Source organism: Ambystoma mexicanum, chromosome 1q, assembly GCF_040938575.1.
Source record: "Ambystoma mexicanum isolate Mex_15411 chromosome 1q, UKY_AmexF1_1, whole genome shotgun sequence".
Taxonomy (NCBI): Eukaryota; Metazoa; Chordata; class Amphibia; order Caudata; family Ambystomatidae; genus Ambystoma; species Ambystoma mexicanum.
Genome location: NC_090922.1, coordinates 619,354,671 through 619,378,409, shown reverse-complemented (window position 1 = coordinate 619,378,409; position 23,739 = coordinate 619,354,671). Strand labels below are relative to the sequence as shown.

General features: G+C 47.7%; 1 protein-coding gene across 7 annotated transcripts in view; it reads right to left on the bottom strand.

The window, feature by feature from the left end:
• Nucleotides 1-23,739, bottom strand: part of RALGPS2 (Ral GEF with PH domain and SH3 binding motif 2) — a 2,782,724-nt gene that overhangs the window by 1,065,853 nt on the left and 1,693,132 nt on the right. For all 7 annotated transcript variants that reach the window (XM_069641167.1, XM_069641168.1, XM_069641166.1 and 4 more), the window contains one exon: nucleotides 14,291-14,417. In XM_069641167.1, coding sequence (XP_069497268.1) covers nucleotides 14,291-14,417 — 127 coding nt within the window. The remainder of the gene's footprint in view (nucleotides 1-14,290; nucleotides 14,418-23,739) is intronic.

The window sequence follows — 23,739 nt, the reverse complement described above, 5'->3', positions numbered from 1 at the left end:
TTAACCTACACCTGTATTGTGTTCATAATTGTACTGCTTTCCTTGACTGCAAGATACAGCATTTTACATTGGTGAACATGGAGCGAACACTCCTGTGCACATTTCTGAGCAGAAGTAAATAGTACGTGTGGCAACTACTAGGTGACCTAGACCATATGTAGTTATTCCTGTCCCCAAGAAAGATGGTGAATTGAAAGAGCTTGAGATGGATGTTGTTAATAATACACATACAAAACGTGTCTTAAGAGACCCTTCCTAGATGCCAAACACAGGCTGGGAAAACTAGGCAAGGCAAAGGTTCGATCAAAATGAACCAACACAACTAATACATGCAAATACACCCGGTCCAGTGACAATTGATCCAAAAGCAGTTTCAAAAGGAAGATCCTTGATGGAGATTATAAGAGACATTTTCATGCCCAAATGGGCTGCTGAGCAGATGAGAGGTTCTGAACTTTCTCCCACACAGGGAACACAGACGGAGGTTCCTGTGATTAATTCAGTAAGAAGAAGCTACATGGGTACACTTCATGATACAATTATGGAAGCTCATATGAAAAGAAGCACATAGGAAGATAATTATTAAATGATTAAATGGACAGCACAGCACACTTGGGAAATAACATATGGTGCCAACACATGAAGGAGGTCACGAGAAGAACTTCAAAGGAGGAATGCTTTGTATGTGCACTCCTGCCATACAGCATGGGGTAGTCAAAGTTCTGTTTCAACAGCTATGAAGATGTCCAAACAGCACATTGTCTTTCACAAATGGCACTTTGCAAAACACTTGGTAATCTTTGTAATTCCATCTATGTGTGGCGCTTGCTAACCTTCATGATCCTATCTAGATGTGACGCAGGCCAATGTTCACAATTATAGCTGTGGCACATACTAACATTCATAGACCTATCTAGGCGCGATGCAGGCTAAAGTTCAGAATTCCATCTGAGTGTGGCACATGCTAACATTCACAATCCTATCTAGATGCAATGCAGGCCAACGTCCACAGTTCTCTATGGGTGTGGCACTTGTTGATATTGACAAGTGTGTTAGTAAGCAATGCAAGGCAACATTTACAAATCTGTCCTGAATAGATACAGTCTGGTGTTCACAAATATTTCTAAGTATGCATGGTGTAGGTCTATGGCAGTATATGTAATGGAAAGGTAAGGTAGAGTGGCAGAGGCTTTCTGGAGTAGAGTAATTGCTCTACACCCCACCCCTGCCACACATACAGTTTTTGTTGGTGTCTGTTGACTGCTGGCTTCATTGGCTTCCCCTGCCGACACCTGCAGACACGTCTTGGAGCCGCCAATGTAGTAGCCGCCCTTGGCCTTGGAGCCCTTAGCCGCAGGGGTTGCCGGGCAGTGGGTAGCCCAGGGTTGGTGAGTTTCAGTAGTCACCCGACCAAACAGGCTCACAGGGCAGGCTAGGAGGCGGGAGGAGGGAGGGAGGTCGAGGGGCTGGGGATGCTAGTGGGAGGACACAGGGGGCGGGACAAATTAGGGGGAAGCTGCCGCCAGTGTTGGGAGGCAACGAGGGGCTTGAATCCCCAAAATAGTGGTATGGGGGGCAGGGGCAAGATCACCACGCACGCTTACCTGGGCCAGGATGGAAATGGCCCAGGAAGTGAAAATGCCTCGGGTTAGGTCCTCCACGGCATGTTTGTGTAGATGAGAAAAAAGATTGGTGACTCGAAAACATCGGGGCACAAACAAGGGCACAGTATAAGAACTATAACAAGTTGATAATTAACTTCAAAGGTTTTTCAATTTTATGTACTTTAAATTCCTCAGTTTTTCAACGTAAATAAAAAAGACAAATTAACAAGAAATAGTTTTAAAAAATCATATAATCTTCAAAATAAAGTAGGCACAGGTAGTAAACATTCAACAATGTGTTTCAAGTATACATTGCATCTGTAAATTCATTGGGCCATCTAGGTCCAAACATAGGTTACAACAATGTGTTTGTGGCACAAAAAAGGTTTTTTGTAAAGGAAATTGGGATATCCTAAACTTGTTAGATGTCATGATGCCTACCTCCGGGCATCAGGATCAAGCCCATCAGCTGCGGGAGAAGGCATCATGATACTTATTTAAAACCCAAACAGCCCTGTCTGGGGCTGTTTGGGTTCAGTCCTGGCGCCTTAGGCGCCAGGCTCATAGACTTCACTTACCTGATGCAGACCATGCTGCTAGTGAGTTTAAGCCAACGTGAGGCCTGGATAGGACTATTTTATTACAGGGACTATTTTTTACTCGGGCGTGGTTCTAGGGACTTCTTACCTGGGACAACTTTGGAGGCTATTTAAACCACGCCCGAACAGCAGCACACGCTTCGTGTTATTCTGCATCCAGCAGCGTAACACTCACCGTGCCTGCAGCCTGCATCCAGTCTTCTGCAACGCCCGCCTCGAATCTGGAGCTCCTAAAACAAAGAGGAAAGAAAAGGACAAGATTAGAAAACAAGCTATCTCGAATTCGTCACCTGATTACGGATCCATCTCGCCTCAGGACCTGGAAAGAACATAATTTCTGTACACGTCACATCTCCAGCTGCAGAGCCGCGCCATACTCAACAGTCCTCGCAGCATCTTTCGATTCAGCGCTGCTTCCATCATTTCTTCGCCGAACTCCGGCACCTGAAGGACAAAAGAAAACAAGGTGAGCCGAGAAAACCAACAAATAAAACACTTATCACCATAGACTTACCCGATTACCACCGGAGGCATTATTCTATAACTCTCCACATCTTCATGTGCCGCACCTGCAAAGGGAAAGAAAACAACATGTCAAACACCTGCAACATTTACCGGACGGCGCCAGGTAATACAGACTCTTACCTGAGCGCCACCAACTGCCACGAGGGTATCTTCTCACGATCTTAGCTGCAAGAAAGGAAGGGGGGGCGAGAGTGAATCATCAGACATATTGAACTCTATGAACTTGATATTTACTGAACCTTGCCAGGAACCTCAGAGTCAATAGTCTCTGGAACTCTCCCACGCCTTCAAACCAGTGAAGTAACTGGCATCTACGCACCCACGCAGGATGGAGAGCTCATCATTTAAAAACATAAGGTGAGGTTGCTAAAAGGGAATATCCGAGGAGACAAGAAGGGAGAACGAGAACAGTGGGAGGGTGCTGTTAGGCAGAAACCTGTGCAGTTCCCTTAGGGACCACTGCAAAAGATTTAAGACTACAGGTGTTTGGCAGTAAACCCACTTGGTAGCAGTCAGTACCACACAGATTCACTTGGTAGCTGTGGCTGAGCAGTCAGACTTCCCTCAAGAAGAGTTAGGCAGTGTATATAGAGTATACACAATAGGTACAGAGACACAGTAGCACAAGCAAACACTGACCAGAGCTTTGGTGTAAAAGTATATAATTATTTATTTAACAACACACTTGTAAATTACACAAGCATAAAGAGAGAAGTAAATTCAGCACACAGTCACTATTATATATATACTACCCTAATTACTTATCCGCCAAGTCTTAGTGAGAAACACCACTTATTTTCAGACAGAGGTGAGTGCTTAACGTAAGATGGCACTCTAATAACTTATTAAAAAAGGGAGGGAAAAAGGCAGAGTTATGGAAGCACACAAATTTCAATACTTTTAAAAGAACCACAGTAAGGCAGGATAGGCAGAGTTCTACTGGAGAGCAAGGAAGTCCATTGTAAGGCCCACCTCTTGGAGAGAGCAAGCAGAAGGGGTCCAGGTTCACACAGTGGGGTTATGCCCGAAGAGTTTTGTAGATAGTTCGCACAAAAAAGGATGAAATTAAAGTCAGGAAAAGTTAGCTAGGTTGTCCCAGGCCAGCCCAGGTTAGAAAGTCGAGGCTTTACTGTCAACCCGAACAATCTGTCGCAAGGGAAGCCAGGCAGGACACAGTACCTTAAGTGTGAAGGAAGCTCCAGTGGGGGCAGTTGTTCCTGGCAGCGGGTGCAAGTGGGTGTTTCGTCCAGGGGAAGAGGAGGTCTCGCCGTGGAGGAAAGATGAAGGTCGTTGCACTGCCAGGGAAGAAACCAGCCGCGGAGTTCATTCGGTTAAAAGGTACTACCCTTCTCTTTGCGGCAGTGGTAAGCTGTGGTATTCCGGTTGCCGGGGTGCTTGGCACGGGCAAGGCGGCCACGAGATGCTCCAGGAAGGTGAAAAGAAGGCAAAACTGGTTATCCCCACCAGTCAAAGGAAGAAGACTCTCCGGACTGGAGATCTCCTCTGTCGTCGGGAAAAGTGGTGAGACGGTTCAGAAGGGCTCCACCGGTAGTGTCGTCGTTGCAGGTCGGCTCAGCTTCTCCCTCCTTAGATTCTTAGGTCCTGTGGCGACTTCTGAAGTTCCAGTCCCCAAAGCCCTGCTTTTATGCAGCAAACCCCCATTCATTCAGCCTAGCTGTCAATCAAACATGCTAAGTGGTGAGCTGGCCGGCTCACCACTTGGGCCAATCACACAAGAGTGCGACTTGAGTTACCAAGGTAACTCAGTCCAGGGTGCCTAAACCCCCTCCCACACCCCCTGTGGTACCCAGACAGAATGGCACCACTTTTGGAGGCTTCTGTGGAGAAGCGCGCCAAAAAGTGGAACAAAGGGCTCGACTTGGGTTGGAGTCACAGAAGAGAACACAAACGCCATTTTAGAATCGAGTTCTGGCAAAAAATACCAACCGGTGAATTCATATTAAATAAATAAACCGGCAGTATGTTCGAGGCTATAATAATTAAAGTTGGTAGCCTCGAACAATGGGAAAATCCCATAGAGATATATTTGCGGTCGAATATAAAAAGTAGTATCCACTGCCACCAGCCAAAACTCGATCAGGGGGGACGGAGAAGTGCCCCCTCGAACAACAGACCCCGGGGCAATCAAATTGCCCCGACCAGTACGTCCACAATATGATGGTTTGTACTGGTTTCTGTTCATAATTTGGGACTAGTAAAGCCAATGGTGACTTTACATGCCCTGGGAGACAGTAGTCAGTCCCAGGGTATAGAGTCTATGTTGGGGGGTTCGCTACGACACCCTGGGCTACGGCACAGAGGGTGCTGAGTAACCCACATCAAAAACACATGAGACCCTATGGAGTAAAAGACCCCATAGCCCATTAAACGCATGGAAAGATAAAGGAACATCTCAAATCATGTCTAAGAGTGGGAGTAAAAAGAGTCTCACTCTTAGCAGGAGAAAAAAATAAACCCCACAAATCCAGCAAAGCTGCTGGGGGACTCACTAGGTTTGGGAAATTAGCCTTTTCAGAGAATTCTCCCTAACAGGTGCTAGAACTCAAATCCACGGGTGGCTAAATCCCTTTTTTCACTTGCAGGAGAATACTTCTACGGATCAAGCAGACGAGATTAGGTGGGCCAGTCCAGACCGTCATCTCGGCACTACGCATCACGTTGGTGGAGACCGCAGCTGTCCGGGTCCGATCGACGCCCCTGTGGGAACCAGGTAAGCGTAACATTAGGTAACAACTCTAATTCTATAATCCCATAGTAGTGGGAGGGTAGCTGTATTACATCTGTAGGGTTGTCTTGATATCTTGATAGGAGATATTGAAGTTAAGTGACAGATGTTGTTTGTCCACCTATCTTCTACTACGTGTTTCGGGCTTTTTACCCTTCTTCAGGTATAAGATGTCCAGATTAATTCATTCTGAAAATATAATAGAATAGGGTAGATACAAGTATGTTTAAAGATTAGGACAGCGCAAGTGTCATAGTTATTCGTGCAGAGCTTAAGAATACATTGATACATACCTCGTACTGACGAACCCTACTGAACAAGTTAAAGAAATCATCAAAAAAACTTTGGATGCAGCAGAAATGAAGAAATCATCACCCATAAAACAAAAGCCTTCTTGATGAATCCACATCCTTTCATGCCAGTAATTTACATTTTACCCAAAATTCATAAGTCTGCAAGACCCACCTGACCGGCCTATAATAGCAGCAACAAACAGCTTATTGGAACCCCTTGCACAATACATCGATAAGATCATAGAACCTTTTGATCAGAAAGCAAACACTTCATCAAAGACACAAACCATTTTGTGACTAAATTGGAAACTCTAAATTACAATTCATCAACCGACCTACTGTTTACAATGGACGTAACCAGTCTTTATACAAATATTAGACATCCAGCTGGACTAGAAGCAATTGAATGGGCCCTGTTGAAAACAGAAAACAATGTGAAGAGTGATAGACTAGATCATCCAATTACTATTGTACTCAACAACAATTTCTTTATGTTCGAGGACAAATACTTTATTCAGATCTCGGGAACATCGATGGGAGCCACAATGGCTCCCAGTTACGCCAATATTTACATGGCTTACCTTGAAGAAACTAAGGTGATTAACAACCCAACCTGGAAGAACCAACTTAAATTCCTTGTGAGATACATCAACAACCTTTTTGGTGTATGGACAGGCTCTGAGACAGAAATCCAACCGTTTTTTTGAATTTATGAACACACTTGCACCCAGGATTAAATTCACGTACAAAGTAAGTTCAACATCTCTGGAATTCCTTGACGTACTGGTTTACGCCAGAAACAATAAACTGGAAACATTGTCCACTAAGAAAACTGACAGGAATAGCCTACTCGTGGCTTCTAGTTTTTATCCAAAAAGAACGATAGAAAGTATACCACTAAGTCAACTAATGCGATACAGAAGAATTGTCTCTGAAGAAAGCGAGTTCGACAGAAAGGCTAATGAACTAACAACAAAAATTTTGAACAGGGGCTAATATCATTCAGATGCAAGCAGATACGGAAAATGTTTAGAATATACCCCGGCAGGAGGCATTACAACCAAGTATCAAAAAGAGAAATGATGTCTTGGTCTATGTTACCATGTACTCTCAACAGACTGGACGGATCAAGAAAATCATCAAAAAAACCTGGAATAGCCTGGCGTTAGACCCTCAACTGGCAACTCTTCCTTGACCACCAAAATGTTTGCCTACAACAAGAGCAGATCCGTACAGGACCATATGATTAAATTAGATTTCAGCTACAAGCGATCATCCTCCACAATATTCAAAGGAACTTTACCTTGTAACAACTGCAACTTGTCATAATGTCATTAAGGGGAACTCTATCAATCACCCTTATAAAGGAAAGAAGATCTTACTTAAACACACCACCTGCGACACAAAGAATGTCGTCTATGGGATAAAGTGCATGTGTGGCCTTTACTACGTTGGACTGACAGGAAGGAAAGCTAAACAAAGACGGGGAGAGCATAAATCCAATGTTCGCCTGGGGTCCCCCAAACTCCCAGTTGCCCAACATTTTAAGGAACTCAAACACACGGTAGCACAGTTAGAATTTGTAATAATGGAACATGTCCAGCTACCAAGACGTGGGGAGATTCCCCCCAAACTCTTACAATGTATATTTGAAACACATTGTTGAATGTTTACTACCTGTGTTTACTTTATTTCGAAGATATGATTTTTTGAAACTATTTCTTGTGAATTTGCCTTTTTTGGTTACGTTGAAAAACTGAGGAATTTAAAGTACATACAATTGAAAAAACTTTTATTAGCAACTTGTTATAATTGTCTTATACTGTGCCCTTGTTTGTGCCCTGATGTTTTTGAGTCACCAATCTTTTTTCTCACTAGTACTGATCTGGTAGCACAGATCTAACAAGGTGCACATGACAATTCTGTTAAAAAAATGTTGTTGGAATAATTTGAATTGAAGAAGAACAAAAGAGTTGTGAATATTCACTTGTGAACTCGTGGGCACCCTTACAACCCAATTTCTTCATGTTTGTGTAGATGGCCAATCAGGGCCGGGGGGGGGGGGTGGAGGACACAGGGGGCGGGACAAATGGGGGGGGAAGCTGCAGCGGGTGTTGGGAGGCAGAGAGGGGCTCGCAGCCACAAAGTGGTGATATGGGGGGGGGCAGGAGCAAAACACCCACGCACGCTTACCTGGGCCAGGATGGAAAACAGAGGTCAGATGTAGATCTGGGGATCCGTGTTATCACTAGAGGGCTTGGAAAAAGGAGTGGTGATCTGCAGAGCCTGGGTAGTCATTGGTTGTTACAAACTTTCCATTGACATAGTACAGAATGGCTGCAAGCCATTATGGCCAAGACTTGCTAAGCTACTGACTTGGGTCGAAGACAGAGGAGGACCCTTGTAGATAGTGCCACTGGAAAGTTCAAAGCTATGTTTCAGGAATAATGGCACAAGGAAAATGGGAGAGAATCAAAATTGTGGTTGAATATTTGATGTTCCAGAAATGGTGCATGGAACAGCAGTAATCATGGATCATTGTTGGACTTGTGGATCCAAGGCCTACATAAGGCTACCTAAGGACATGGTGAATGTCCAGGTTCCAGCATTAGTGATTCCAAAAAGTGATCTGAATCTTGACAGTTTCCCAAAAGCAGATGCTCACCTGAGGAAGAAGAGATCTATGGAGCTGATAAAAAGAATAAAGAGAGAACTACTTTTTCAGCCAGACGAATAGAAGCCTTTGATTCTATCCCATATGAGCAAAAACTATTCAGCCAAACTTCTTCAGTGTTCACACTGATCTTCATGCCAAGAATACAAATTGGAGCAAATACCAAGTGGCTACAGATAACCAGAAGGGAACTGCTGCAGACAATTAACACTACCATAAAAGGATTCAATGCAATCAGAGAAGAGATGAGAGCCATAAGACTGAGGACCCTCCAGAATAGGTACGTCTTGGATATGATCACAGCTATGAATGGAGATGTTTGTGCAAAAATTGGAGAATCACGTTGCACCAGCAGGTGGTGTATGTGGGGCCTGGTCCGACAGGCTGAGCAGCTTCAATAACCAGGGTCGTGCTGACCACCATGGGGCTATAAGGATGATCCGAAGGTCCCTCGACTCCCTGATCCTGCAAATGACCTTGTGCACTAGGGGAGGTGGGGGTGGGGTGAGCGTAAGCGGTCATGTTGTTCCACAGGAATTGCATTGCATCACCCAGCGAACCCCTGCCTTGGCCCTGCCAGGAGGCAAACTGGGGGAACCTATTGTTGGTACTGGTGGCGAAGAGATCCACCTGTGGATGACCCCCCCCCACCTGTTGAAGATCACCTGAAGGACCAGCCTGTTCAACTGTCATTCGTAGTTGTCCGCACCCAGCCTGCTGAGCCTGTCCGCCTCTGGGTTGGACTCCCCTGGGTGATGAACTGCTGACAGGTGTATGTTGTTCACCAGAGCCCACTCCCAAATGTCGACCGCTTGTCTGCGGAAGGGAGGGGACCGGGTGCCATCCTGCTTGTTGATGTAATACATGCAGATGGAGCCGTCTGTTTGAATGAGAATCGCCCTGCCAATGACAATGGGTAGAAAGGCTTTGAGAGCAAGCCAGATAGCCATCATCTAGAGCCAGTTGATGTGCACCAGCTGTTCCTGTCAGGACCATACACCATGGATGCTGTGGATGTCCAGGGTAGCTCCCCATCACCCTAGGGATGAGTCTGTGGTAATGGTGACCTAAGGTGATGGTTGCCGGAATGGCCTGCATATCCGCAGGTTGTTGTCCGTACCATACCAGATCAGATCCTGGTGGAGCTGTTGTGTTATGTTGACCTGCTCCGCTTTCGAACCCTTCTCCTGGTTCCAGTAGGCAGAGAAATGTAGCTGCAGCCGCCTCATTTAGAGCCTTGTATGTGGCACTGCAAGAAGACATGTGGTCATAACCTCCAACAGGTGTTGGCACCACCACGCCAAGGTCTGCTGAGAAAATGCCACGTGGTCCTCTTGACTACAGGTGACAATGTCTGTTGATGAATCAGCACCAGATTCAACATCAAGAGAAAGTAACTTTAAAGAAATTCTTGGCAACCAGAACAGTGCAAGAATTAGGGTTTTATAAAAAGGTACACACCATTTCCAATTGAACTAAAAATATTCACTAAAGAATGGCATTTGTAGATTATTTGGTTTACCCCCATTAGACAAGGCGGAAGCTTCACTAAAAAATAATTATTTACCTTCCAGGTTTCTACAAAGGACGGCTGAAACAGGGACCAAACGACCAGCATATACCCTCACAACGTAGGCCTCCTCTTTCCAATGGGCCATTGAGTACCAGCCATCATTTCAGAGAGTGATATGCTCCTCTTCTGACAGAGGGCTTATAACTTTAGCATAAGGGACACCAGCGGTACAATCAGGAGAGCTGGATTTAATCAAGATAGTTATTTGTGCTCCTACATTACCAAATGTGCCAGTAGCTAGGAGGTTAAAGTTCTTTGTAAAAAACAAGCGTCACATTTTTCAAGAACATTCATTCCTATAGGCAGTTCAGGATTTTCACTTGAGTTTGTGAGATTCCCCGCAGTAAGCCTCAATGACACCCCGGACAGAGGTTTATTCGAGACAGAATTTATTGTTGATATCCAAGCAAATATGGCTTTGCTTCAGAAGAGAAATATATAAAGGGTTTCCCACATCGTAGTGGGGGAGAGGGGATTTGTCAGAAATATCTTTCTGGTAAGAAAGAAGGACAAGGGATTTGCTCATTTACAAACTTCTGAACTTTGAGGTTTATCGTCACTTCATGATGGAGATGTTTGCCACATCGAAAAACATGTTAAGGCCACGAGTTTGGTTCCTTCAATCTCAAGAATGCTTAGCCTAAGGTCCCCATAAGGATTCAACACTGGAAGTACCTCCTGTTTCAGTGGCAGGGATTCACTTTACCGTTTCCCACTTTCTTCTCAGTCTCTCCTTAGTGTTTTACCTAGCTGTCAAGACGGTAAACTGCCTTTTTAAAAGCCAGAGGCAGCATGTTTCTGGTTTACATGGATGACTTTTTGATCATGGCCAGATCAGCTCACTAAGCCAGTGCACACTTTTGCATAGCGATGCCTGAGGTTTATCATAAATTGGGAGGAATAAAAGATGGTTCCTTGACAGATTATGCAATTTCTGAGATTTGAAATAGACTGCAGGACTACTTTCCTCAGCCTTCCCCAGCAGAAAGTAAGACTTAACAAGAAGCTACAGAAAGCTGCTCTACATATTTTGGTGATCTCGTCAATGGTACAAAGTTGTTACATTGCCAGGCTTTGTTTCGCTGAATTGTTTGCCGAAAAGCCTTGGCTGAAAATAGTAATGCAAAAATATGTGGGGGAGGGGTAGAGGGATATAATGGGTTGGGGGGGGTGGTTGAAGAGGAAATAGATAATATGGAAAAAAGGATTGCAGGATACCCCACCCCCAAATAAAAACATGGCAATCAAAGAACATAGTACCCCCGCCAATGCATCTGGACAGAATAATAGGGATCGTCTCCTCTTCAATTTAGGCTATTTTACCAAGCCCTCTTCACTACAGGTATCTTCTGCGGGTGAAGGTAAGAAGCATGCACCAAGGTTTAGGGGAAAGTTAGAATGGTGGATAGTGCATATGGACGTCTGGAACGGCAAAGCCAACATCGGTTCATGCGCTACTCTTCAATTAGAATTCGACAAGTCAGAGGAGAACCTGTGGGGATCGATATGGCACGGCCTTGACTGGAGAGCTACAGTTGCCACAGGTGTCCCTTTGGCAAATTTATTGGAAATGCTTGCAGGCCCTTTGCAATCAGGTGCTTTGCAGGAAAATTATCTCTGTGTGGGAAGACTGTGGATTGGGAATGTCACAGCAGTCCGGTACATCAACACTCGGAAGGAAAACCTTGTTCAGGTTGCTGGCGGAGCGAGCCAAACCTTTCTGCGAATTTCGGCTGGTCTACCATATCAAGAGATTCAGGCACAGTTTTGCCCACGGAAAATAAATCTGATGGCAGATTGGTGCTCTCATTAATGGCCCAACAAAAGTGACTGCAGGCTTCATGCCTCCCTGTTTCAGACATGTCACGCACAATAGGGACCATTCCAGGTGATCTGTTTACATCTGCCTCAATACCCAGTCTTTGGTCTCTTTCAGCTGGAGGACCAAACCCTTGACCAGACCCATGAACATCCTTTGCCAGGCATGGGGAGGTTGCTGGGATTTCCCACTTCCTTATGAGAGCTCAGACGTCCAGGGCACAGGTCTGGTTCAAATAACACCATTCTGGCCATCTGAGGCATGATACTCATTGGCTCTTGAAAGGCCCATGGACAGGCCACTTTTCAGTGAATGAAAATGAAATCAATAATGGCACTAGAGTGTCCTCTTTTCCATGTGTTCTGTGGCGGGCTACCGGCCGGGCATGAACCATTTAACATAACCAAGTTTTTTGACTCAATAAAAGTGTTCCAGGAGACCAGTCTGCTATCCATGCGTTTATGGGGAGCATCCAGACAGTGCAAATTTAAATCGCCCGCCAGGATAACATGCGGATATATAGGGAGTTTAATAATCTCTAACCATAACTCTTCCAAATCTTTAAAAAATGTTTTGGTGGACATTGCAGCTGGATTCCAATATATGTTTACTATTGCATATCTTTGTTCTCTTATTGTGATAATTATCAATTGAGTATATCGATTTGGTGCAGACTGGTGTTCTAGAACAATTTCTGAGGACTTGTTTAAGGCCATAAGGAGACCGGACATGGGCCGACCTTTCACAGATCGTATTGCAGGGTTAAAAACTATTTCAAAGTTGTCCCACACCGGCCGCTCCGTGAGCCAAGTTTCTTGAAATAAAATAATATCATGCTGCGATAACTTATTGGAACCATTCCTAAATAACTGCCCGTGGCCTCGAGTGTTCCAGCTTATCATAGACAAAGATGGCAGAGGATATTGAAAAGTAAGTTACGACTGCTTTGATACAGATTGAGGCATTGGATGGTAATTTTGGTTTATCGACTGAACACATAAACCCTGTCTCTGGTTAGAAACATATGTCTGTGTTGATAGGTTTTGCACCGCAGAAATAGGAACTTGAGTTGTCACAGCAGTGAGAAGCGCGAACCCTAATTCATATATTTCTCGTTTAGCAAGCCACAAAGTGTTTAACACAACTCGTGAGGACACCCAAAACCGTGCAACAGAGAGATCATTATCGAAGATAAATTCCACCAAATCAATATCGGAGGATTGCAGATCATCTAACGCAGGAATTTCAGCTAGTATTGCAAGTATACTAGTGCGATTTAAATCATACTTCGCATGAGGTATATCTCTGCATCGGATAATCAATGGATATAGCGATACAGGTCTGGTTCAAATAACACCATTCTGGCCATCTGAGGCATGATACTCATTGGCTCTTGAAAGGCCCATGGACAGGCCACTTTTCAGTGACTTCTTACTGGGCCATCCCCTTCATTCACAGGTCCTGGAGGGCTGCCTTCAACAAATTGCCTGGAGGATATAGGCAAGAGATGGTCCCCGAAAAGGCATTTTGTGGGAGGCTTTGGCTTTCCAACCTCAATTATGGGACCCTATTAGGTCAAATGTTTTTGCACAGAAGGAGTGGTTATGCTGGTGTTCACCAAGATATCTGGATCCATTTAAACCAGATTTCGGCTCTTGCAAGGTGGACCCTTTTTGTCACTAGCTTCCTTCTATTCCTGAGAAATATTTTCACAGCATTTCTGAAGGGTTGCCTCGAGAGGTGTAATACATGGTTACTTTTTATTTTTTATTTTTTTATTTGGACTGACTTACTTTTTCTCACTGCTTGTGAAATAAATAAAAAAGAGTTGTGCATAACACTCATCACCATGCTAGTAATAGAACCCAGGCTCTGAGTCGGAATTTACTAGGACTAATCTCTATTCCATGGTTGGTAATGTAAAAGGTTTTTATCATAGGAAGATGAATAATAAAAAGAAAAAAAACAATCGCCCAGATGCCCTTGGCAGCTTTTCACAAGGGGTGCATAGCACACATTTAGTAAAAAACATTCCTTGTACAGTGCTCTGTTTCCTAGCTGGGTTAGTACTATACTTACCCAAATACAGAAAGTACACATTCCTTTACATGTAGGCAACAAAGGCTTTAGAATTATAAGTTGGACTGCAAAATTCTGTCTGCAGGGATACCTTGCTCACAGCAACATGTGTAAATATTTCATGCTTATCTGTTAAACTACACAAACAATGGTATAAAAATTGGTGGCACTAAAACAATGTAATAGTTAAATTCCTTAGTTATCAACTGGAAATATCCGAATCGGTCATACAGTAGAAACGTGACATGGTGGAGAATGTACATCCCAATACTAAAAAAATACATTTTTAGTGCAACGTCTACAAGACGAGAGTATGGGTTGTATAACAAAGCCTCTCCTCAAACAATCTCTCTAGGCGAGCAGTAAAATATCACATACCCAAGTAAGGAATGCAGGGCACCATCCTCAGACTGTTGATGTAGTCCCGGAGTCGTTTGTAATTGTCTTCCTTACTCAGTACATACTCCAGCTTTTCAAACATGGTCTTGTCTTTCCGGCTCAGCAGCTGGAACAATGTAGAAAAAAAGTATATTATGATGTGAACAAGATCTGATGGCATCGTTGTTGGTCACTTTCCACCTGAGCATATTCAGTATTTTTGGTCTAAAAAACTACACACGGGGGTTTCCAGATTTATTAATTTACTAACCAGAAGAAGGAAAAGTATAGTCCTGTCACATCGCCTATGTCCTACTGGAGTAGTTCAGTCATTCACTGAACTTGAAACATAGGTTTTACAGCTCAAAATAAGCTTGCATTCCAGATTGGCTTTTGGACTCCTGCTGCGCCTCCCCACCAACCCATTCTTTCCCTCAGTCCCCCCCATCGGACCTCCCCCAACCTCATTTGTATTCCTCATACGAATTCCTCTGTATCCCTTCGCTTATTTAATCCGCACTTCTGCCCTCCTCCACCAACACTATGGAAGTTGCCCTGCCTTCAGTGTTCCCCTGGAATGGTTTCCAAACAAGCCACCTTTCCTCTTTTTGTATTTTATTTTTTCTCTCTGCAGGGTACACGTTGGTTGGTGCACCTTATGCAAACCGGTTGTCCAAAAAGACATATGGTATGCTGTCATTATTTTACGAGATTTCAACATTGTAAAGCTATACTGTGAGTAACAGCAGGGACTTGTGCAAACAGATATACCAACCCTAAGTGCCATCATTGGTCGCATTCTTTGTATGCTTTCAAAAACAGATTAATGAAAGATCAGGAATGAAACATCAGGCCCATCGTTACTGATTAACAAGCCACCAATCCGGGCACCACTCTAACCACCCACATATTACCCACATATTAGAATGAGAAACTTCACACCATTACCATGAAATCAAGAAAGGGACGAGGGCTCTTGACCTTTCCTCAATTTATGGAAATGTTGCTGTGACAAAGGATCTTCCCTACATCACACAAAACTGGCTATTTTAATTGCCCGATGACCAACCTCCCATTCCTGAGGAAGGTCAATAAGGAAACCTTAACCTGGTTTGCATGAAACAAATTGAGCAACCCAGTCTATTAGAGGACTATTGACCTGGGTTTAGAGCGAGATACAGCAGCAAAATAATCACCATGCAGGTTACCGATGATACACAGCATATAAGGGACATAGAGGATTGCATATCTCCTTATTACCTGATCCTACTTTTTTACATCCTTGGACCACCACATTACTAATCACAGTGCTGGCATAGGGTTCTTAGACAGTACCTCATTTGGTTTGCTGCCCATCAACCAGACAAGACACTAGCTGGTACATATAGTGAAATTCAGGTCGATCCACTGCCCTGCGTGATGAATCCTGCAGAGTCCTCACAAAAATCCCACCTGAAGACTCCTCCCAGATGGCCTGGCGAAGGCAGACGCTACCTGATCCCGACCTTGAGGGTGGTGTTCCCTGGGAGGATCACCTGCGAAGAGAAGGTCCCCAAGGGTACGAGAGGACTCTGTTGGGAGAGACGCAGTATTTTTCTGCCTCCGAGTAGGAACAGTTAATAATGCTGAGTCTATAATGGCTTGTTGCCAGATGAAGCATTGCTTTTCCAAAGCTAATTATCCTGATGGTGATAACAAAATGTTATGATCAATCCTGTATTGGAAGTAGGAATCATCTCCCCAAGGTTAAGTATAATTGCAGGGGTGAAAGTTCCATTGCTCAACAGGGGAATATAAAAGATTAATCTTTGAACATTACCATATTAGATTCTGAAAGTCAATTTCCCCAGAGAGCAAAACCAATCAAAACCTTATAATACTTCTTTTAAAAGGGGGCTGAAGGATAGAAACAAACTAACAAGGATTCCCTTAAAAAGAATGAATTGAACATTGGGAACTTCAAGTCCCACAATGTTAAAAGTATTGGGGCAGATGGGGGCGTGGCCTGGAGCGCCAGCGATGTGGCAGCTCCTCTAATGGCCTCTGCATGGGGTCTGCAGCATTTGCTTAAAAACACCAAGTTCCTGCTGTGCTGCAACAACACAAATGTCTGATTCGGTTTGCGGAACGCCAGGGGCCCTGATGGAAGTGGATTGAGCCCTTAAGGCGTGATGGAGCATCGAAAACGCAGCGGGTGAACTCGCCGGCACTGATCGACCAAGCAAATCCAAGATGGCGGGCGGGCCGCGCTGGCCACGTCATGGCGGCTACCCAGCAAAGTTTAGCAGCGCCGGAGCTGTAACGGGAAGCTTCTGACCTCTGGAATTCCCTCCTCCCGCCAGCGGTCCCCGGCGGTGCTTACCCGGTACATGTGACTCAGCCGCTGAAGCTCCACTGGGAGCCCATCTCGGATCTTCCCCTTGACCCCCGGGGCTGCCGCAGGTGGCTCCCAGCTGGGGCCCCCACTGAGGGGGGACTGCAGCGCCTCTAGCCTGTCTCTGCTCCTCCAGGCGCCCTCTACCTACCCAGCGGCCTCCAGGGGGACGGTTGCCTTATGAAGCACTTTGGCCACACAGCCCACCAGAAGCTGCGTATGGGCTGGTGCTGCGTGCCCATTGAGATTGACCCGCAGCCTGCGGGCAGAGCTAACGTTGACTCCCGGCTCTCCATGGGACCGAAGCCTCGGAGCCGCCTCCCACCTCTCCGAACTGTCCCCCACCGGCAGGATCCAAGCTCTTCCCTTTTGGATGTTGGAGGGAGGGAGGGCCGGCTCCATGACACTGCTCCGGTGGGGGGGGGGCCCCCAGCCGTCTACTCTAATCCGGCCCGTGTCACAGCACTAGAGCGTCCACAATCTTCTCCACCCCCCCACATATTTTTGGGTGCTTCCTGCTCCCCCACTCCCCCTAGTGGTGGTCTCACCCCTATAGCCTGGGGCGCTGAAGTAAAATCACAGGGGGCCTGACACTGTCCTGGAAAGACTGCTACCTCTGGCCCTGAGCTCTTCCTACACAACCAAGGGCCACCTAGCTACAGCTTGGGTACCCCTGGAAGTCTCTGCCACCGCGGTGCTGCTGACTGGACCCGCAAGACCCATAAGACACAAGACCTGCACACCCCACATCCCCTCTGGAGCCTGGAAATTTATAGAACTTCCACAGAGGTTCTTGCTGGCATCAGCATCACCTCCAGCTTCCTGGGGCGCCCCGGTCCACCTCCCACCACCGCCAGAAAGGAGAGGCCTGGTCCCCCGGCTTCCATACCGGGGGGTCCCATCGGCCAATGAGCAGACCACCAATACTGTCTGTTATAGTGAGCGGGGTGTTGCGGGGGACACCCTCTTAGCTCACCAGCGGGGAACGGGGGGTGTCCCCCGCAACAACCCGCTCACCATACCAGACAGTATAGTGAGAGGGGTGTCCCCCGCAACACCCCGCTCACTATACCAGACAGTATGGGGACACCCCCATAAAAGAAAAAAAAAAGAAAATGACCCTGCGGCGCCGGTTCCCAATCACGGAAGTGAAAGAATTGGCGCTGCAGGTACTCAGTCTTAAGAAAAAGATAAGTAGGGTTTGTTTATGTTGGGGGTGTGTTGAGGGTGTGGGTGGGAGGGGTGTCATGAGTGTGTTGTGGGTGTGGGTATGTACATGTGTTCGCATGAGAAAGGTGCAAACCTTTGGTGGTTCGCACCTTTCACATGCAAACTTTCCGGCCGTGGCAAAATCAGCCATGGTCGGATCACGCAGATCTCACCTCACAGCTCCGCTCATGGGTGTAATTTTAGGGGGGGGTAGGGGTGTTTGTCCCCCCCCCCACCCAACTTACATGGCACACCATTTTGTCCCCATTCATTTGGCTGGGGCACCTTTTCTTCAAATGTCATGCCGCCCCCCAACATTTTCAGCAAAGTTACTCCACTGGCTCCGCTGCTGCCACAGTAAGTTAGCTTGGTCCCTCGGCTTGTGTCTTGGAGACGTCCACTGGCCAATTATCAGCTCACCAGCTCGCCAGCGACAGTAATAACTCGCAAGCCTCACTGGGAGCCATCTCCCTCCCTGAGCCCCGGGCAATGGCTGAACTCCTTAAACCTCCCAAATCCGTGGAAATTTCCACCATGCTCCTCGCAGCTGAGAAAGGGAAGAAATCAGACCCCCCGAAACTCACGCCTCAAAAAGTGCCAGAAGATAAAGGGACCCTCGCAACCAAGGAAGACCTCCAAGTCTTCATGTCTGATATTAAGTCAGAATTCAGATCTTGCATGTCGGAGCTCACCTCAAAGCAAGAACAAACAGAGCTACGTGTTGCGGACATCGAGCACAGGATGGGGGAGACTGAACATCTAGCCCAAGAGCAATCCACTACCCTTGTGGAGGTGCAATGCACTATCCAGCTTCTAATGGACAGAACTGAGATACTCTAATTCAAGCAAGAGGACCTTGAAAACCGTGCCCACCGTAATAACTTGCGGATTCGAGGTGTCCCCTCAGTTCCCGACAAGGAGCTACCCGAGTACGTGGGTGACTTCTTCCTGTCTCTGTTGCCGCTCCTGGATAAATCTCAGTTCCTACTTAATCGCACCCATGGACTGCGCCCACAATGAGGAACGGATTCGGATTCCCCCGGATGTAATCACGAGAGTCCACTTTTATACTATCAAGGAAGCCATCTCGACAATAGGCCGCTCACGCGATGATCTATCATTCCAAGGCTCCCCGCTCCAAATATTCCAGGACCTCTCTCCTGATGCTGCAGAAGCGTACGGCTCTGTGCCTGCTCATGCTCTTCCTCCGAGACCATAAAATCTGCTACCAGTGGCTGTTCCCAACAGCATTGCAATTCTCTCACAATGGCACCCCGTGAACGATCAGCCATCTTGATGACGCAGCATCAATCTTAAGCCCCAGCTCCCCGGAGGGCGCGGGGTCTTCTTCCCCCGACCAGGGGTAAAAGAACAGGGCAGAGCCTCCACTAAACCGAAGCGAGCACCCTGGGTAAGAGTGCAGAGAAACCGCAAACCTAAATAAGGATCAGCTGTATGTTGGGGGGCGTGGCTACGAGAGCCATGTAAGGAGTCGCGTTCTGATCCGGAATCTGATCCTTGCCAAAAAGTGCATACATGCATGCACATATGCTCTGAAAACTCATGTGCCCGCTTATGAATGCGGTGCATATGTCCACTGCAATCCTGGAGCCTTAAGATGCAAGAGGACGGCCCTGTGAACATCGTTGAGGTCGCATATTCTGGAGCGGTGACCCAAAATGGCGGACGGGAGGCACAGACAAAGGAGCCTGCCGACAGTGTGAGGACAGGGACGGAACTGCGATGGAGATAGTCGACGTGGGGTGTAGCGCATTGGAGCCTCTACGCCTGGGGCATTGACAAGCTGAACTTGGGGGCGAAAGAGTGGAAGCATACGCGAGAGTCCCCAAATCAGATCGCCCCCGAAGTTAGCCTGCAGCAAGACATGGCTGCCTACTGACACCGGAGTGGTCGCAGGACTGGACACACTGTGCAGGGGAGGCCCCACAGGGTCTTCACAGCCCCATCGCTCACGCTGCATAATAATCTTGCAACTTTGTCGTAGGCAGCGGAGCGAAGAGGAGGCAGACACGCGTGGAGCGTCTGGGGCCCCATGAAGGAGAATATCAGGACGCCCGAGGGGCAAGGAAATAAGGACGGCCCAAACGCTTCCTTGCTGAGAAGGAGCCACGGTTGGCACAGCAATTGGGTGCCCCCGCGACAGAGCAACCAGGCAGGGGGCATAAGTGCCGAACAGTGCGGCAAGGCACTGGCAGACTGGAAAGGTGCACGCCCCATCTAAGGGCCGCAACTGGACCTGGGACACATGCCTGAGGCACCCAAGGACGGTGGCACGGCAGGCACATCCCGGGGAGCCTGCAACTACACACAAAGGTGGCCCGCCCGGAGGAGGCTGGCCGCAGACATACGGCTGCGCCGCATACGCGGGAGAGAGTGCGGCACCCGGGACAAAGGAAAGCAATATGGTAAGCTGCGCACACACATCTGTTGCTGCCACAGGGGAGGCGCAGTGGACCTCAACAGCGCCACGTAGCAGGGCAACCAGCGCAGCACATTGTTACGCTCACCTGGCTCCCGCAGAGGCGTCGATCGGAACTGGACAGCTGCAGTCTCCACCAATGTGACGCATAAGGCCGAGATGACGGACGGGACTGGGCCACCTAGCTTCGTTTACTTGGCCCGTAGGAATATTCTTCTGGAAATGGAGAAAGGGAATTAACCACCTGTGGAGTTGAGCGTAAATCCCCCCCCACCTCCGCTGTTCTCCCCACAGATCACCTTTGATGTCCCCTTTTATAGTCTCACCTGATGGTTTGAAAAGATGAGCTCTCCATCCTGCATTGAGCGCAGGGGCGCGTTGATAACCAGTTGCTTCACTGGCTCGAAGGAATTGGTGAGTTCCAGAACAATATTGACTCTGAGATTCCCAGCAAGACGCCGTAAGTATAAAGTTCGTAAGAGTTCAAATGCCTGACTTTCACTCTTGTCCGATTCCTTGCAGGTTGCAGCTTGACCCTAATGAAGAGTTCCTCGTGGCAACCGGTAGTATTCTGGTAAGGATTTGTATTTTCCAACACAGTTCGATAAAATAATGTCAATATGTAACCTGTTGCTTTCTCCCTTATTCAGGCGCTGAGAGAAATATGAAGTCTCGGGGAATAATACCTCCGGCGGTAAAATCAGGTAAGTCTATTGTGGTGAGGAGGGTTCCCCTGGTCAGTCCCTTTGTTTCACCTTGCTGTCCTTTTGTTTCCCCTTAGGGGCCGGGGTTCGGCGAAGATGCAGTGGAAGCTGCGCCGACCCGTGAAGTGGAATAGTACCCCCGAGGGTAACTAATATTCCTCTGTGTATTCCCTTGGCTCACCTTGCTGTTCTTGTCTTCTCCTTAGGTGCCAGAGTGCGGCGGGAACATGCAGGAGGATGCAGTGGAATGTGAAGATGCTGCGAAGGCCGGAGAGTTCAGCCGGTGAGTTTCTTCCAGCTCGAAGGATCGGGAATTCAGGTAAGGATCAAAGGTATTGCTCTTGTTCTAACCTTTTCTCCTTCTTTCTCCCTTTTTCTAGGAGCTCCAAACTCGAGGCGGGCATGGCAGAAGGCTGGATGCAGACTTGCAGGCACGGTGAGCGTTACGCTGCTGGATGCAGAATAACGTGAAGCGTGTGCTGCTCTTTGGGCGTTGTTTAAATAGCCTCCAAAGTAGTCCCAGGTAAGTATTCCTCCCCAGCCCCGCCCAAGTAAAAAATAGTCCCTAAGTAAAGTAGTCCCTTCCAAGCCTCTTTTGGCTTGGATCTCTTGCAGCATGGTCTGCATCAGGTAAGTTTTAATCTATGAGCCTGGCGCCTATGGCGCCAGGACTGACTCTCCATATGAGCCTGGACTGGACCCAAATAGCCCCTAGCAGGGGTTGTTGGGCTTGCTTAGGATAACTGGATGCCTGCTTCCGGGGTTGCTGGAATTGGTCTGGGTCCCCGGGGGTAGGCATCATGACACATGAGGCCAGAGGAGCGCATGCACAACCAGGCCCAAACGTTGATCGTGGGCCTCGAAAACACATGAAAGCCGGTGGCAGCCGGCAGAACGGCCCGTTGTGCAGTAATTGGGCCACGGGCACAGACTGGAATTGACTGGTATCGGGGGACCGGCAGGAATATGCCCCCCATGATAATGGGCCACATGTGGAAGACATAGGTGCCGGGTGAAGACGGCACACTCTAGCCCATGCAAGAGGCGGAAAGAGTGGAGGCATGAGGCGCGCCCAGCGGATAGCACCGCAGAACACCACACAAATAAGCAGGCTGCACCGGCGACCAGACTGCATTCACAGCTGGAGAACGCCGAGCCCACACCACCACCCAGAAAGGCCCACAAGCACTTGGGGGCGCAGCCACAGAATTGGACCAGCAGAAGTCGGGGCACATGTACGGAAAAAAGAATTGTTAGCGCACAATTACGTGGGAGGATGCAATCCACTCCAGGCATAGACTTAGCAGCATAAGGAAACCTCCAATTTAGCCCATCCGGGTTCCATTGCCGACTGTGGACCGATCTGACGGAGCCAAAGACCAAACGCTGTGGTGCTCTCACACACACGCCCAGTGACATTAAGATGGCCAACAAACTGGCTAAAACAAAGGGCAAACAACCCACGCTCGAAGAATACGCCAAAACACCGCCGGTGGCAGAAGGGACCAGGAGCAAGGAGAGAAACCCCACCGCGGGCACTGATGCCATGAGCAAAGATCAGCATATCCTTGATGCAATTGCGGACCTGAAAGTGGCATGGGAAACCAAATTGGAATCGGCTATGATCTCCTCCGGCAAGACGTCAGAGCGCTAGCAGAACGTACAGGCGACCTGGAGAAGGAAGTGGCCCCGAATACAGCTGCATGTGCATCCCACAAATCCGAGATCCATGTCTTAGAACAACGTGTGGGCAACTTGGAAAGTAGGGCAGAGGAGGCGGTGGGACGCGCCCGGAGGAACAATATACGTGTCATAGGATTGCCTGAAGGAGCAGAGGGACCTAACCCCAAGGAGTAAATCGAAACAATGCTGCTACAAGAGATAACCGGAGGAGCGCTGACTCAAGCGTTTGCGGTGGAACAGGCGCATAGGGCCCTGACGAGGAAGCCACCACCGGGAGCCCCCCCTCGGCCAGTAATCGCCAAGATCCTGAACTACCGACCAGGAAAAAAATCAGAGCATTTCGGGAAGGGAGGAACGATACAAAGGGCATCGGCAAACATAACGGCATACCCGGATTACACCCTGCAGGTACAACACCGACGCATGAACGTTGGTTCAGTGAAAAGAAGATTGCGAGAAGCAGGCTACAAGTACATGTTGATCTACCTTGCGAAACTGAAAGTGTTCCACTAAAACAGAGCACTGTTTTTTGATACTCCGGAGGATGCAACAGAATGGCTGGAGACGCAGAGCTGCCCCCCGGAATCGGGTATCCAGAAGGAAGATGGCACAGATAAGTAACATGGAGACTGCGGCATCCAGGGTGTTGCAGTCTCAGACACTGGGACTAGAATTTAGGACAGGGTAAATACTGTCTGAGCAGAGCGACCAGGGCTGCATATATATGACCCTTTGAGCCTGGGAATTTATTAAATGTGTAGGAGCCTAACGGAACCAGCCCTCACACACCCACGAATAGACCAGTTAGGTTACCAGTAGACTGGTGACACCCTGCTGGGTTCCTGATCTCAGCACTCCGAGGCAGGACCAAACGCAGGGGAGCCTGAGATCCAGGGATGGAGCTGGGCACCAGTTGGGGATGGGTAGGGGGGGACGGGAAGGGGATGTGCGCAGTGTATAACAGTTGTGGAAGGAGGGGAGGGGGGTTAGTTGGGGAGTTTATGTTGAAAGTGGGAGGGATAAGAGCCCAAATTCATGC